The following is a 15,848-nucleotide window of genomic DNA, read 5'->3' as shown; positions in this document are numbered from 1 at the left end:
AGTAGGTCTAGACCACACTCCATAATTTACAAGGACCCAACAGTTCTAGTAGTTCTCTACAGAGAAAGCAACAGTGCAACAGTGGTGAGGTAAAACTCCCTTTTAGGAAGAAACCTGGGACAGACCCAGGCTCTTAGTAGGCGGCGTCTGACGGCCAGTTGGTGTTTAAATGAACAGTGGCAATAACAGTCACAATAAAAGGTAATGGAACAGTGACTAAAAGTAGTAGTTTGTAGTAGTTCATGGCACAGCAGGGCACTGCACGGCATTAAGGCACAGCAGAGCGTAGCAGACTAAAAGACGCAGAGAATTTAAAGATCTTCCTCCTCGTCAGTGCTGCCGGAGTGATAATGACAGCAGGAGGTTCACACCTGGAGCGTTTCCTCACACTCACTGCTGCAGGATGTTTCATTGCAACTCTCAATCCTTGAAGATCGATAATCATGTGAAATTGGCCAGGTGAGAGAAGAACAGTATTTAAGTAAGGCCACATCACACAGTAATGGAATAAAAAAATGAAACAAATGGTGATGAGTAGTACAGAGTAAATAAACCTCTAAGGTAGTGTGAGTGCACACAGACCTCTCTCTCTCTCTCTCTCTCTCTCTCTCTCTCTCTCTCTCTCTCTCTCTCTCTCTCTCTCTTTCCCTCAGCTCCTTACTGCACTAAATGATTGTGTGTTGTTTGTTGCAGAGTTGATATACAAAGAAGTGTTGGACTGGGAAGAAAGGACAAAGAATGGCGTCATCAGGGGACAGCAAGCGTCCATAGGTAAGCGGCGTTTCTTGTACGTGTGAGAGTTTGCATGCATATGTGTAATGTAAACAAATGCACTGTTACAGTTCTGCATTGGATGTGGTAATCATTCTGAAAAGGTGTTTGTGGCTCTTTAGCTCTTCTTTGTACTCACTAATACTAATTTTGGTAATTTCTCTACTATTAGAATCATACATACAGGAGCGTGAGACAATTAGCACACGTTATCCTCTGGTTAAACACTTATTACATGTTCTGATATGACCCGGCTTAGGTTTGGCATGAAAGTGGCAGGATCATTAAACAGAATAAGACTAAGAACTGTAGCAAGTGACATCTATCCAGCATGATGTGGCCTCAGTACTGCTCTTTTTTGAATGTTATACACAAACAATTGTCAAACTGTCTCTGATCCATGCCAAACAAGCCCTCTAAGCCTACTGCTTTCATTTCAGCACTTTATGTTGTTATATAAAAACAGTGTAGAGATGCTGTAACTAAATGTTTTTGAGTAGATCTTTGGCATTGTAATTCCCCAGAGGGGATCAATAAAGATTGTAAATTAAAAGGAAATTGTTTTGGTGGAACATTTGCACCCCGCAACAGAACAATGCCACATACAATATTAAATGAAGTTAACCGTACAATACATATAACATGAGCTATTTAAATTAGCTGATACATGGCTCATTTGCTCTTACCAGTGTATCACCATGTATATTTTATCTGTAGCCAATCCCCACCAATTCGTCCCAAATGGTCCCAGTTCAAAGTTATTGCCATAAACGTATTCTTTGTAAATCTTTACAGTCGTTCCCCGAAAGAACCAAGTAGGCCTGCCTCGTTGCATGATCCAAATCTTCTTCAAAACTTTCCATTTTCAGCAAATAGTTTGCTATCTTGTTAAGTTTTTTTCCCCCCGAAACAAACCAGTTTGCAAGGCGAGGGACAATCGGAGCGTCCTGCAATTATCCGATAAATTAATTGTTGATGACATAATAAATATATATATATAATGTAAACTTAAGTTTATATGCAGAGAAGAAGGAACACCATCTCCCTATCATGACCCAGACTTAACTCCAATCATATAAAGGTGCTTCAGCAGCCAGTGCTGTGTTGTTCAATTTCAATTTTTATTTATAGTATTAATTTATAACAAGTTATCTCAAGACACTTTACAGATAGAGTAGGTCTAGAACACACTCCATAACTTACAAAGACCCAGCAATGCTAGTAATTCCCACAAGAGCAAGCTATTAGTGCGACAGTGGCGGGGAGGAACTCTCTTTTGGGGAGAAACCTCGGCCAGACCCAGGGTCTCGGTGTTCACTTTCCACTGCTGACCACAGGCCTTCTCCTGTGTCCCACAGCACAGGTGCAACAGTGAGCGGCAGAACCACCAGCACCGCACCTCCACGCCCTCCTCCGTCAACGACGTCACCTCCATGTCCCCCGACCCGACCCTGACTGAACCAGACAGCAGCCTGGAGACGGCCAGCACCGGAGCTGCTCTTGCAGCCATCGCCCCCCTGGGCTGCTGCAGATGACTATCATCTACACCCCCTCCTGGTCCTGGGATGGGCCTCGCTCCCTGGTCTCACATCCAAGACCACTTGCCCGACACTGGCTCCTGGTCCCGCCCCCTGCATCTCCCCTCCCCCCCCTCCTCTCTGTGCTTGTCTTCAGTAGTGAAGCGGTTAGCCAGCTAGCTGTTTGAGAAATATTTTAATTTCTGAAAGGACAGATATACACCATCGGTTAAAAGTTTGGGTCCACGTACACATTTTCATACCACTCCATTATAGATAGAATACCAGCTCATCTGAGTGTGTGTGTGTGTGTGTGTGTGTGTGGGTGGGGGGGGGTATTGGATCTTTAATGCAATATCTACTATCAGCAACCATTCATCCAGTGTTCTAAAGCCACATTCTGTTTTATAATCTTTAAAAAAACATTGGAGAACCCTTTTGCAATTATGTAAGCACATAATGTAATCTGAAAACTGTTGCCATGGTTAAAAAAATATTCTGTATTCTGTCTACAATTGGGTGCAATGGAAATTTCTAAGTGACCCCAATCCTTTGACCGGTAGTGTATTTTTCTTTCTTTTTTTATTACAGTTAGTGTTTTTTTTATAGAAAAATAAGGATTTCTTTTTGTTTGACTTAGCTGTAATTTATTGTGGCATTTCGTAATTTTTTTCAGAAACCTAAGATGATGATAAGAGAATTTTTATGATTTCACTACGTTCCGGTTCGTATTAACCGACTGTGAGACCTGAAAGAAATATCTGTAAAATGTTTTAATGTGATCTATTTTTCCGTTGGAAGTCATTTGTTAATTTGTAATCTACTGCTTTTACAACTTGCCATATAAATGTAGATTGAGTTTGTACAGATTTTACGGTAGATGTAGTTTTATCTTCGATACAAGTTTGCAGTGAGCCATTGAAACATAATTGAATTGACAGATTTATGGTCTTAGTACTCCCCTTATCTGTTTTATCTCACGTGTTATGGATATCGTTTTAAGTGCATACGACATATCCATTGATTTGAACTGAGATCGTTTAGATTTGACCTGGAAACAAATTTTTCTGCTTCGAGTCACTACTACTTCCTACATTGTAAAAATAATAATAACGAAAGCTTTATAATTTACTCATTCTTCACTTTCTGTTCGGACATGATAGGATTTCAAAATGATTTTCACTCGCCATATAATTAATTTCACCTTCTGCATTTAAGCTACGGGATTGAGAATGGCCCAGTTAGGTCCCGCAAGATAAAAATACAGAAGTCTTTCAAAAAGCTCCACAGTTAAGTGCTTTAAAGTGTCTCTTCTTGTCTGCAACAGGCTGTGTGACATTATGGAACTGGAGTTGTGGTGTTGCTTTGGAGGACTGGATACACGCTCTCCGCTGGCTCACTTTGACTGTGAGGTATTGCTAACAGTTCGGAATGTTTTTTATTTGTTGTGCTTTGGGAGGTTTATCGAGACGTAGACGAGTTGTGTGAGGTTGTTAAATCGGTGACGGTGTAAGTAGAATGTGCTTCAGTCAAGTAGGGAATTGTGATGATGAGAATGCATGTGAACGTGTCGAAATTGGGTGTCTTGGAGGGATAGTGATTCTGCAGCCTGATGGAACAGTGTGAAAACATGTCCTACGAGATCCTGGTGGTAGCAATATGTGTTTGTGAATTTGGAAAATCACAAAAGCATATTGCATTAAAGCATTTTTTTTTTCTAAAGGTTGGCCAAACACTTTGCATAACAGACTTGCCGACACTTGTGGAAGCAAAAAAAAAAGGAACCTGAAACCTATCAGCACAAACAACCAGAGTCAAAAGAAACAAAATTGTTCTTACTGTATGCAATAATAGTGCCCTTTTTGAGTGTTTCTTGATTCAGATTTGAAAGGAAAAGTGCCTGTTTGTCATTCATTCCTGAGTACGGCGGAGGAAGTGGATTTATTACGTGTAGGTTTTTATGGCGCCTGGTTAACAACAACAAATCGGTAATGTATGATGGGGTTGTAGTTCTCACAAATGTATTGTATATTTTTCTACTTGTTTTGATTTTGACCCTTGAGGGGGAGACTGTTGTGTCTTGCAGGGTAAGAAGGTGATGGCGTGTATACGTTGAGATGCTTAAGCACATGTTTGAGTCATTTCGGAAGAAAAGGCAGTTTTATCAAGGTCTTTCATCAAAGTAAAAAGAAGTGTTTCTTTGCAATGACAGCAACCGAAATATAGGTTAAAGCGTTTTTTTGATTTTCTTTGAGTGCTAATTTAATGTGCTGATTATAAAAGAGAACAGGATGTTTTCAAAGTCAACTACTGGATCAAACTAAATGAGGGAACTCTGCAACTGCATTATTGTCAGTATTTTGTGATGTTTAAAGTCAAAACTAAAGTCAAAAAGTCAAACTTGTGGTGCAAACTGAGAAAAAAAAAGATCTAACCATAGTTACTTTAAACCAGCCATATTAGCTGAAAGCTATCTAGGCAAGTTGTGTAAGGATTTGTTGACTTTTTAAGAACATGAATATCATGGTCATAAATGAATAAAACAAAGGAGTCCATAATCTTTTCAATTTCAACTTTTCGCTCAGCTTATTGAGGTTTCATGCAGCCATTCTGCCTGCTTGAAATGTTTGCATAGCTAAACCTTCTATCTGCAAAATGCAGAGTTAGGACATGTTGTACTGTCATGGTAAATGAGCATGTGTTGTGGATGTTGGCATAAACATCCCTGTACTAGGGTTGTCTAAACACAGAACTGTCTCTAGAACCTCTCTAGTCTTTGATGAGGACGTTTCAAGAAAGGTTGTCTTCAGGCTGTTTCATAAAATGCTGTGTGCTCTGTGCTGTGCTCTACTTGAACAACTCATTGGCTGCCAAATATATAAGGCTAAACACAGACATAACCATTGATTTAACCGCAAGTTCTCACTTGCACCAGCTGTGTGCGTGCGTGCAAACAAACACCTAGCTAGTTTCAAACTATTGATTTAGTTAATGGGGTTGCACCATTTAAACTTAAATAAAAAATGTATACGTGAAAAGCAATGGGTAAATTGGTTGCTTGAAATCATCTGATCATTATTTGTCAATAATGTAAGTGAAAGCTACTAAAAGCTACTAAAGAGTCACAAGCTGTAACATGACTCCAAAAAATTTGTTTTAGTAGGTCAAACGATTAATTAAACATAACTGTGAATCCGTTGTAAATGTAAGTATTACTTTGTTCTATTTATTTATGCATACATAGAGAAGTATGCATTTCAGAATCAGTAATATCCACGCATTTCAGTTGAAGTGAGAAGTGTCTCAACTATGTTACAGCATAACGTTTTGTTATTTGATATATTTTTTGGTAATTTTGTGTAACTTGTTTAAAATTTCAAAATCTTAGCATTTTATTAAGTATATGGTCTGAATATTGAAACGGGTGATTTATTAGCAAGCATTAGCCTTTTCACTGAGCTATACAATATTTAACATTTAATATGTCATTAAACAAACGTTAGCTTTGTCACTCAGCTAAATAACAGTTAACGTTTGAAATATTGGGAAGCTAATGTTAGCTTTGTCACTTAGCTACACAACTGTTAACATTTCATTTATTAGCAAGCTAACGGTAGCTTTGTCCCTGAGCTACACAGCAGTTAACATTTGATAAATTAGCAAGCTAATGCTAGCTTTGTCCCTTAGCTACACAATTGTTAACATTTGATAAATTAGCAGGCTAATGTTAGCTTTGTCACTAAGCTATTCAAAGACAATTACAATTGATATATTAGCGATCTAGTGATAGCTTCATCAGTTAGCTTAACATTTATTATATATGCAAGCTAACATTAACTTTATTTAATAACTAGGTCAGGTGGTGCAGCCCATTTTAGTTTTGTATATCTCCACTCTGTAAAGACGTTAAAACTCGGCTAGCGTAAGTTTGAACTCATAAACAGCTGGTGCAAGTAGCTCATGCTCTTTTCAGTCACCCACATTGAAAAGGAAGGGTGTGGCTAGTGGCAGCAACTGCAGAGGAAGATTAGTACAGTACAAGACTAAATTCAATCTGCAACAAATTATTGTAGATTCCCACAGCAACAAACTAAATTGTCCGTTAGTAAATGTGCAGTAGTATTTTGACAAACGAGTAAAAACTAGTACTTAATCAGAGTCACATCTGTAAGAAGGCAGCAATAGCAGGTAAAAAACATCAGTGGTATATATCCATTTGTCATATTAGATCAAAATAATATCATCAAAAATAATCAGTCAGAAAAAAACTTTGTTGTCTAAAGTGCTCTTAATTTCCTTAGCCCAACATTAGGGGCTTTAATTGGCATATTTTCTCATGGTTTTTTCTTTCTTAGGTTGTTGCTTTTTTAAAAATATAATTACCACATCTCTCCAAACAATGTCATTTGATTTAAGTCGGCTTTGATGAACTACCTCACGCTGAATTTCTGCCAGTTCTTGCATATACTTAGTCGCCTGCAGAATTAGCTATCGAAGACGTGTGAATAACAGATTCCATTATTTATTTATTTGAAAGTGTACTATTTGTTGGTTTCAACAGACTTCTAGTTTTGTACATTATGTATACTTCACCTAGAAGTAAGAGAATTGTTATATGTAATTTTTGTTCATTTATTTTGTTTTTTTTGTTTTTAAACTAAATGTGCAATACCTTCAGCAAACTGTGCTAGTAGTGTGTGATGGGCCTAGCCTTTGTTAGCTGTCTCCTGAAGGTAAAGAAAATGTTTGGTACTGTCAATCCATGTTTTCCCGTTTTTTTTATGAATAAGATCAATTTTTATTTCTGTGACTTGTTTATAGTCAGGATGTTACGTAATCAGCCTTACCCGCCAATAAAATCTGTCGGCCAAGGTTTGGATGCAGAGACAGGAAGTCCTTTGAGTCACAACACGGCCGACAGGTTTTTATTTGGAATGTGGTAAGGACAATAATGTTAAACACAAAAAAAGATGAGTAATGGAATAAAATACCTTCAATAAATCAGTATATGTATGGTGCTGGTTTGTAATGTTTGCTAGTGAATCCAGCCATGCAAGTAGTTTTAAGAATTCCTTGATCTGCGCATCCGAAAAACCGCAAAGTGCACTACTAGAATACATGCACTGGGATCTGATGATGCCACCTCTTTAAAAAAACAAAACAAAAAATCATGTACTGCAAATAAAAGAAATACACTTTGAATTATGGTTGTCTACTTCTTTCTTGTAACTGATGTGTGCCGGTCCAGGCTCTGTGTACCAAATGCTTCCTCAATTTCTGTTGTAATGGGAAATAAGAATAAAAGTAATGGTGAATCCACTAAGAAACAAGTAGTAACTGCAAATGCAGCATGTATCCCTCATCAGCCAAAGACGGTCCCACACACTAACCGCAGCTTTATCAAACGCCAGCTCTTTGGCAGGAAAATCTTTAAACAATTTTATTAGTTTGCTCAATCTTTATTTTATATGTTTTAACTAACTTGTTTAGACCAAAATAACGGTGCGGCTGTTCTTATCGAGTCAGCCCCGCCGAATTTCAGTTTTATTAGTGCAACTCCTTGGGGGTGGGGTCGCCGTTTGGTTGGTTGACTCACTCCAACTCAAGCAGATATCTACACCCAAACAGTGACAGAAAATTGAAACTGAAAACCAGTGACGACGTGAAGATCTTCACAGCGTAAAAAAAACGGGTCACTGAAAAGACACAGACACCAAGAGATTGTAGATTGACATTAAAAACCATTACAATGCTAACAAATGTCAAAGTGAAATAATTGCATAGGATTGTGAGATTATTACTTTTTGATTGTTTTACATATCAGTTCAACATTTTCCAGTGCCAATATTTCTTGTTTCAATGCTTAATTTTATTTTCACTACCACAGGTTACTGTCACTGTTCTAGCTCCATATATAGGCCCATATCAAACGTTCCATTTAAAAAAAAAAAAACTATTGAAAAGCAGTTTTTCGAGAGCTTAACCGTCATTAATTCCGCCACAAGGCCACAGCACTGACACTGCGTCAGTTATTAGATGGGCTTTCTGACGTAGCACTAAACTGGTTTAAAGGGAGTTGGTGTCTTTGGTTAAGGGGGGGCGGGGGAGAAGGTCTCGTCAGTAGGGCTGGGGAAGTGGGGGTGCTGCATGGGGGGTGGGATGAAAAGAGAAATCATGCGCGCACACTCACAGCCACACACAACGACCAACAAACACCCGAGGACTAGTGAGACCCACCCTCAGCTAAGCTGTACTTGGAGGGGAAGGGCGAGTGGGTTTTTAACCCTTGTGTTGTCTTCACTTTCGGGACGCTCTAATATCCCTCAGGTCAAATTGTCCCATGACTTATTTGGGATTTTAAAAACAATTCTGAAATAAAATGTTACTTCATAATCTATTAACAAATATTGTCTTTATCTCAATTTCAAACAATTGAGATAACATACGTATGTGTTTAGGGAATGCAATCAGTCTCTTCTAGAACAATTAAAAATGGAAGTGGGATTTGTTTTTTGTCATAAGGTTATGATTCATGTTAAAAATCCACTATGTGATCATTATTATCTTGGAAACAACATAAGTGGTCATATCCCAAATCATTTTCTGAATTGAGTCAGGAATACAGTTGTGGTCAAAAGTGTACATACACTTGTAGAAAATCACAATGTTATGGTGTCTTGACTCTTCAATAAGTTCTACAACTCTTATTTTTCTGTGATAGAGTGATCGGAACACATACATGTTTGTCACAAAAAACAGTCATAAAGTTTGGTTCTTTCATAAATTTATTTGGGTCTGCTGAATGTCACCAAATCTGCTGGGTCAAAATATACATACAGCAACAAAATTGTCAATTTTGGTGATGTAGCGAGTTGTGTCAATCAAATTAGCTTCATGTCATGGCCTCTTCACTTCTTCTAAGATTCTGATTGACTACAGCTGTTGACTTCTCATGAGCCCATTTAAATAGGCTCATTTGACCCAGTGATTAGACTCAGCTACAAAAGCTACAATGGGAAAGTCAAAGGAACTCAGTGTGGACTAAAAAGCGAATTATTGACTTGACAAGTCAGGGAAGTCACTTGGAGCCATTTCAAAGCAGCTACAGGTCCCAAGAGCACTGTGCAACACTTATACGCAAGTATAAAGTGCATGGAACAGTGTTGTCACTGCCAATCAGGAAGAAAACGCAGCATCACATGCTGCCGAGAGGAGATTGGTCAGTAGGTCAGAGTCAACACAGAATCACCAAGAAGCAGGTCTGCAAGGATTTGGAAGCTGATGGAACACAGGTGTCAGTCTCCACAGTCAAGCGTGTTTTCAATCGCCATGGAGTGAGAGGCTGCCGTGCAAAAAGAAGCCCTTGCTCCAGAAAAGGCACCTTAAACTCGGCTGAAGTTTGCTGCTGATCACATGGAAAAGATAAACCTTCTGGAGAAATTTCTCTGGTCAACGAAACAAAAAATTGAGCTGTTTGGCCCAGCACCCAGCAATATGTTTGGAGGAGAAAAGGTGAGGCCTTTAATCCCAGGAACACCATCTACTGTCAAGCTGGTGGTGGTATTATTATGCTCTGGGATGTTTTGCTGCCAGTGGAACTGGTTCTTTGCAGAGTAAATGGGATAATGAAGAAGGAGGATTACCTCCAAATTCTGCAGGAAAACTTAAAACCATCAGCCCGAGTTGGGTCTTGGGCGCAGTTGGGTGTTCCAACAAGACAATGACCCAAAACACACATCAAAAGTGGTAAAGAATGGCTAAACCAGGCTAGAATTAAGGTTTTAGAATGGCCTTCCCAAGTCCTGACTTAAACCCCATTGAGAACATGTGGACAGTGCTAAAGAAACAGGTTCATGCAAGAAAACCATCACATTTAGCTGAACTGCACCAATTCTGTCAAGAGTGGTCAAACATTCGACCTGAAGCTTGCCAGACCTTGTGGATGGCTACCAAAAGCGCCTAGTTGCTGTGAAATGGCCAAGGGACATGTAACCAAATACAATGTCTGTATGTATATTTTTGACCCAGCAGATTTGGTGACATTTTCAGCAGACCCTAATAAATTTATGAAAGAACCAAACTTTTGACTGTTTTTTGTGACAAACATGTATGTGTTCCGATCACTCTATCACAGAAAAATAAGAGTTGTAGAACTTATTGAAGACTCAAGACAGCCATAACATTGTGATTTTCTACAAGTGTATGTACACTTTTGACCACAACTGTACATGTTTATCACAGAAAGTAAGGTAAGGCCATTGATTTTCAGGTAGAAAAAAATGTATATTTGTAACATTTGTCTTCTTGTAAAAAGCATGAATTGGGTCAATTTTACCCAAATACCATACAAGGGTTAAAAGGAGACAGAGGTAGAGTGGTCTGCACCCCCCAGCACCCCCTGCCAAAAATATCTTCCCGCTTTTGTGGCGACTCCATTCTTTCACAATACATGGGTGCTGATTCGATTTGTATTGCAATTCGAGAAGTATTTGGATTGAGTACTGTGATTTTCTTTTCCTTCTTATACAAGAACAAAAGTTGAATAATACACTACTATTACACATTTTTAAAAACAAATTGTTTTCTAAGAAGAATGCACATCACATGTCAGCCAGTCAGTCTGACATTTATTTCATTTGTACATAACATGTATTTTATGCTTTCGCAGTGTTTTGCTGGAAACAGATATGATGTAGTCGCCATCGGCGGTACCGGCAAAACTTAACATTTAGGTGAATCCTTGGCAAAGACAAAAAAAATAAAAAAATAAAAATAATAATTCCCACCCCTACATGCTGTCACTTTGTCATTTCTACTGCCAATATTCACGGATAAACCACCATTGTTCTTCTTCTTTGTCACCTTTATTCCCATATATGTCCAATCATTACAATAGTGGAAACCCATAATAAATAAGCACCATAGATCATCAGCAGAGCAGTAAGAAACATTTAGCCTTAGTCATGAGACATACATAAAGGGAAATAAATGTCCCTGTTTGAATCAAAGAACCTGCAATAGGTTAAGACCATCATATTGTGAACTGGAGGACAATTACCTTGTACACCTGTGCAATTAAAGAGGGTAATGTAATAACCTTGGCTTTAAGTTTCTTCATAAAATGTTAAAAAAAAAAAAAAACAGCACACTTTCACTTGTAATTATACTGTTTTTCGGGCCGTTAAACAAATAAGAATTACTACCAAGTACTTCTGGACATTCTTCTGATTTGTGATAAGATGCTAAAAACATGCAATTCTCACAAAAGAGATTTCTGCAATGCTTCATTTTGGAAACATAATAAAGTGTCCAATTGACCAGAGCCATAAAACACAAAAAAAAAACAGCTACCTGATGGGATGTAGGTCTGTGTGGTGGATCCCATAATATACCAGGTCCAGCTTTACCATGTCAAAGTAAGATGACTGGACTCAGGGTTGAAGAAGCGGATGAACAAAAAACCATCAGTGATTAGAGTTTTGTTCCCCCCCCCCCCCCCCCCCCCCCCCCCCGGCAAGCATTTACATTATGTTTTCTTCCTTCCACAGGGCTGGTTTCATCAGTAACACATTACATTCATAACAAGGCTACATTCTTAAAACTTCCTTTCAATTCACAATTTCACTTACACAAGAATTGGCACCTTCTAGGGAAATTAAGTTATTCATCTTCAGCAGTTTGTTGCCATATTAAAACAAAACAATGCATACACTGTGTACTATGGGCAAATATACAGTATGCACTACATCTCTGGACAAGCAAGCAATACTACATTTTTTTGTACTTAAAAACACTTCCCTGAAGGCACAACCAGGAAATTCCATTGTTTCTTTGAGGGCAGTGTTCAGCTTCATGTGCCAAAATCAACATGGCTTCCAGGCAGGCCATTCTGATCTTTAGAGAGCGAACAGCTGAGGCGGTCCAGCTTTGGTATTTACTGTGTACTGTCCATGACCTTCACCTACCGAGCCATGTGTCCTGTGTCCTAGGCAGCATGTGCTGAGTTGAAAATGCTTGAATGATTATTTTTCATTGTCGCTGTTGTATTATCTATCCATTAAAAGGTATATTGACATCTGCGAGGATCGGAGTAAACCCGAAGACTGAGGCTTTGCCATCAAATGGACAGGGACACCAGATGGTGACGAGGTGTAGAGGCACTGGTACGGCCTGAGGATAAAGAAGGTACAGAGGCGGCTATTGCAGAGGTTCCACCCATCACTGCTTCAGTTTTGCCCCAAAAGGAATCGTTTGGAAAACCTAGTTTTCTAAACCTGCTTTGATAAACATATTTGATTCTATAGTAAAACATCCACATATAAATGTCTGCAGCACAAATACAGGACAGGAGGATAAATGCAAGTGGAGGATCTTCTGCTAAAACCACTACTGTACAGTTTAACGGTCAGTTCACTCAGATTATAAAAAAACAAACAATTTTTAACCGTGTTGGTGTCTAGCCATGCAAATCATTTAGCTTTAATTTGGACAGGTTTTGAGACAGCCAAGATAAAATGGAAGTTATTGAAATGCTGTTACTGGTGCTCACTGCAATAAAACTACATTTGCTCTGGATATTTCACAGAACTTCAAAGTCTGTTAATAAAACAAAGCAATTTTTATAACTAGTACCACTACAGGCAAGTGAGAAAATTTAGTTTTTTTTATTTGGTTGAACTGCCTTATCAATGAATAGCTTGATATTTTAGGCAATACATTAGTTCATGTTTTTTGCTGAGAACAAGCTAAGGAGATTGATATCACTCTCATGTCTGTAGGGTAAATATGAAGCTACAGCAAGCAGCTGGTTAGCCTAGCTTAATTTAGGCTATAGTTGGAAGAGTTAGCCTAGCTTAATGTAGGGTACAGTCGGACGAGTTAGCCTAGCTTAATGTAGGCTACAGTCGGAAGAGTTAGCCTAGCTTAATGTATGCTACAGTTGGAAGAGTTAGCTCCTAGCTTAATGTAGGCTACAGTTGGAAGAGTTAGCCTAGCTTAATGTAGGCTACAGTTGGAAGAGTTAGCCTAGCGCTGGCCAACATAAAATGAAAAAAAAGTATTTTTTGCCTTTTGTTTTTTGTAAGAATCAAATAAACAACACACGTGTTATTAGTTAGCTTTAGAAGTGTTGGTTAGCAGATTTTTTTTTAACCCTCACGTTGTCCTTAGGTTAAATTTGATCCGTTTACAGTTAATTTATTTTTTTGTCACAAAAAATAGGCAGTCAAAATAAATATCAAGATTAAAAATATCAAAAACTTTGGAAAAAACACCTGAAAAAGTGTTTTTGTTGAAGATGTTGGGAAAAAAACAATACTAATGTTGAAAAAAAGTGACCAAAACTTTTTTCTCTCATGGTGGACGGGAAGACAACACAAGGGCTAAAAGGTGTGTACTAGGCTAGGCTAACTCTCTCCCCCTATGTTAGGCTAGCCTAACCAGCTGCTAGCTTTGGCCTAATATTAATCCTTCAGACCTGAGAGTGGTATCAAACCTCTCAGCAAGAAGGCAAATAAGTGTACTCCCTAAAACATAGCACTATTACTTAAAGATAAATATCAGAAAAGATAAATATCAGTTGGCTGTCAGTCTAACATTGTCTCTAATGAGTCATACAGTTCCAGCATTAAATCCATTCATAATGTCCTTGTAAAGTAGTGATTGAAGAAGTCAGTGCTCTCCAGTAGGACTATAGAAAATTTCAGAGAAATTACATTACGTTCCACCATCACTTTCAGGCACCTGGACTGTTAAAATACTGCCTTCGCCAGACAAGCCCTGGACACATTTATCTTACCCATCCATTTCAGGCATGCGTGAGAAACTCAAATCGCTCAGTGCTCAATTGAGATGATTCTGACAAGGACCACAAAGTCAGTCCAAATTCTACATTTAAGCCCTTCAGAATTTCCTGTCTCCATATTTCAGTTCCCTTTGAGTTTGTCCTGAATATACACAAACATGGCAGATTCCTTTATTTTCTTCTTTTCTTTTTCTTTTGAAGGAACGCCCTGTTACTCTGAAGGAGGACATGAGCCCCTGAAAAACACCCAACCCCCGATACATACAATACAAGCCTTGACAGTTTTGGCCACGGACCGATGCCGTATCAAATGTCACTAGTCCTCGCACCCAGGGCCAGATCTCCCAGTGTGGAAAAGAAATCCTCCATCTCCTTCTCCAGAAGCCGGTTGCGGTTCTCCGCATCCTCCCGCGCCCGCTCTGAGTTTCGTAGTTTGATCTCTAGCATGCGTTGCTTCTTCCTCTCCTGCTCCATCTCTTGTTCCAAACGTTCCATTTGCGCACACAGAACAGCGCTGGACTCCTCCAGTCTGAGGGGATCACAGACAGAAAGCACAGGCCATTGACATTCACCTTTACTGTTTGGCTACATTATGAAATGCTTTGGCATTCAGGTAGTTTTGGTTATGTTTGCTATGGTTTGGCAATATCTGAATGGAAATTCTTTTGGGAAACTAACAGGATTTAAAGTACGATATTCCTTGGAGCTACTTTCTAACTTTAAAACAATAACTTCAAAAACTGTTCACATTGAGGTTTGAGAGGGAAGGATGACATGCAGAAAAGGACCTCAAACAGAACAGAACCAGGAAAATTGTTGCCACTCTTAGATCACCACTTGTTAGTAGTTTTGCAGCTTCAGAATGATTTTTTACTGTTTAAAGCGTCGGTGTGAGATTTGAAAACATTTAGCACAGGCTACTCCTATTGGTAGTTGAAAAATTTTAATGATCCGTTTACTTGCCATGAAAATTGCCAAAAACCCGTTGTATAATGTAATGTCTTCTGTTGCTGTAGAACAGTGGTTCCCAAACTTTTTCAGCTCAAGACCCAAAAGAGAAATTTGGTTTCTCCCCGGCACCCGAATTTACAAAAATACACCATGAATCATTGTAACATCTACATTTTTAAACTGTGGACAAAAGACGGAACAAACCATAAATTTAAATGTATATGAAGTATATTTATTCCATTATAAAAGTAAACAAAAACAGAAAAGGTCTCTATTCTCCTTTCTGTGTCTCACCCCTTTCTCAACTCATTTTCTTATCCCCTCCTAGCATAAGAGAGGAGAGAGAGAGAAAACCCCCCACAGCATCTAAACTGAACAGACCAGTGGAGCAAAAAAGAACGCTGATTCACATAAGATTGATACGAATTTTACTCTGCCAATTGGCGACCCAATAAAACGGGTCTGCGACCCATTTTGGGTCCCAACCCTAAGTTTGGGAAACATTGCTCTAGAAGAACATTTGTAAAGTTAAAGAAAATAACCTCTGATGATGTCATCCGGGCAATCTTAGCTTTGGCTTCAAACAGGGGTGATTCTAGGGGCTCAGCCCCTAATGAGACTGGGATTCAGATACAATGTGCCTTGCAAGCTAGTGCCACAATGTTCTAACAATTAGCGGGAGTCTGGCACAACCGCCTCCGATTGGCCAAAACTAAATTTCTGTTAACCCTTTCCTTGACGGGGTTACAGGTGCACGGCTTTGGCGACACAGGATATTAAATCTGTTTCAAGCCCTTTGAACCTCT

General features: G+C 38.9%; 1 protein-coding gene and 1 pseudogene across 1 annotated transcript in view; one reads left to right on the top strand and one right to left on the bottom strand.

The window, feature by feature from the left end:
- LOC116685688 (mitogen-activated protein kinase 8-like) overlaps window positions 1–7,268 on the top strand; it is a 20,194-nt pseudogene extending 12,926 nt beyond the window's left edge.
- A 5,678-nt stretch (window positions 7,269–12,946) lies between these two features.
- Window positions 12,947–15,848, bottom strand: part of arhgap22b (Rho GTPase activating protein 22b) — a 54,236-nt gene continuing 51,334 nt past the window's right edge. The window contains exon 10 of the mRNA XM_032510617.1: window positions 12,947–14,620. Coding sequence (XP_032366508.1) covers window positions 14,398–14,620 — 223 coding nt within the window. The 3' untranslated portion in view covers window positions 12,947–14,397. The remainder of the gene's footprint in view (window positions 14,621–15,848) is intronic.

The sequence above is a fragment of the Etheostoma spectabile genome, unplaced genomic scaffold, assembly GCF_008692095.1.
Source record: "Etheostoma spectabile isolate EspeVRDwgs_2016 unplaced genomic scaffold, UIUC_Espe_1.0 scaffold119, whole genome shotgun sequence".
NCBI lineage: Eukaryota > Metazoa > Chordata > Actinopteri > Perciformes > Percidae > Etheostoma > Etheostoma spectabile.
Note: the sequence above shows the minus strand (reverse complement) of the source record. Positions and strands in the feature narration are given on the sequence as shown.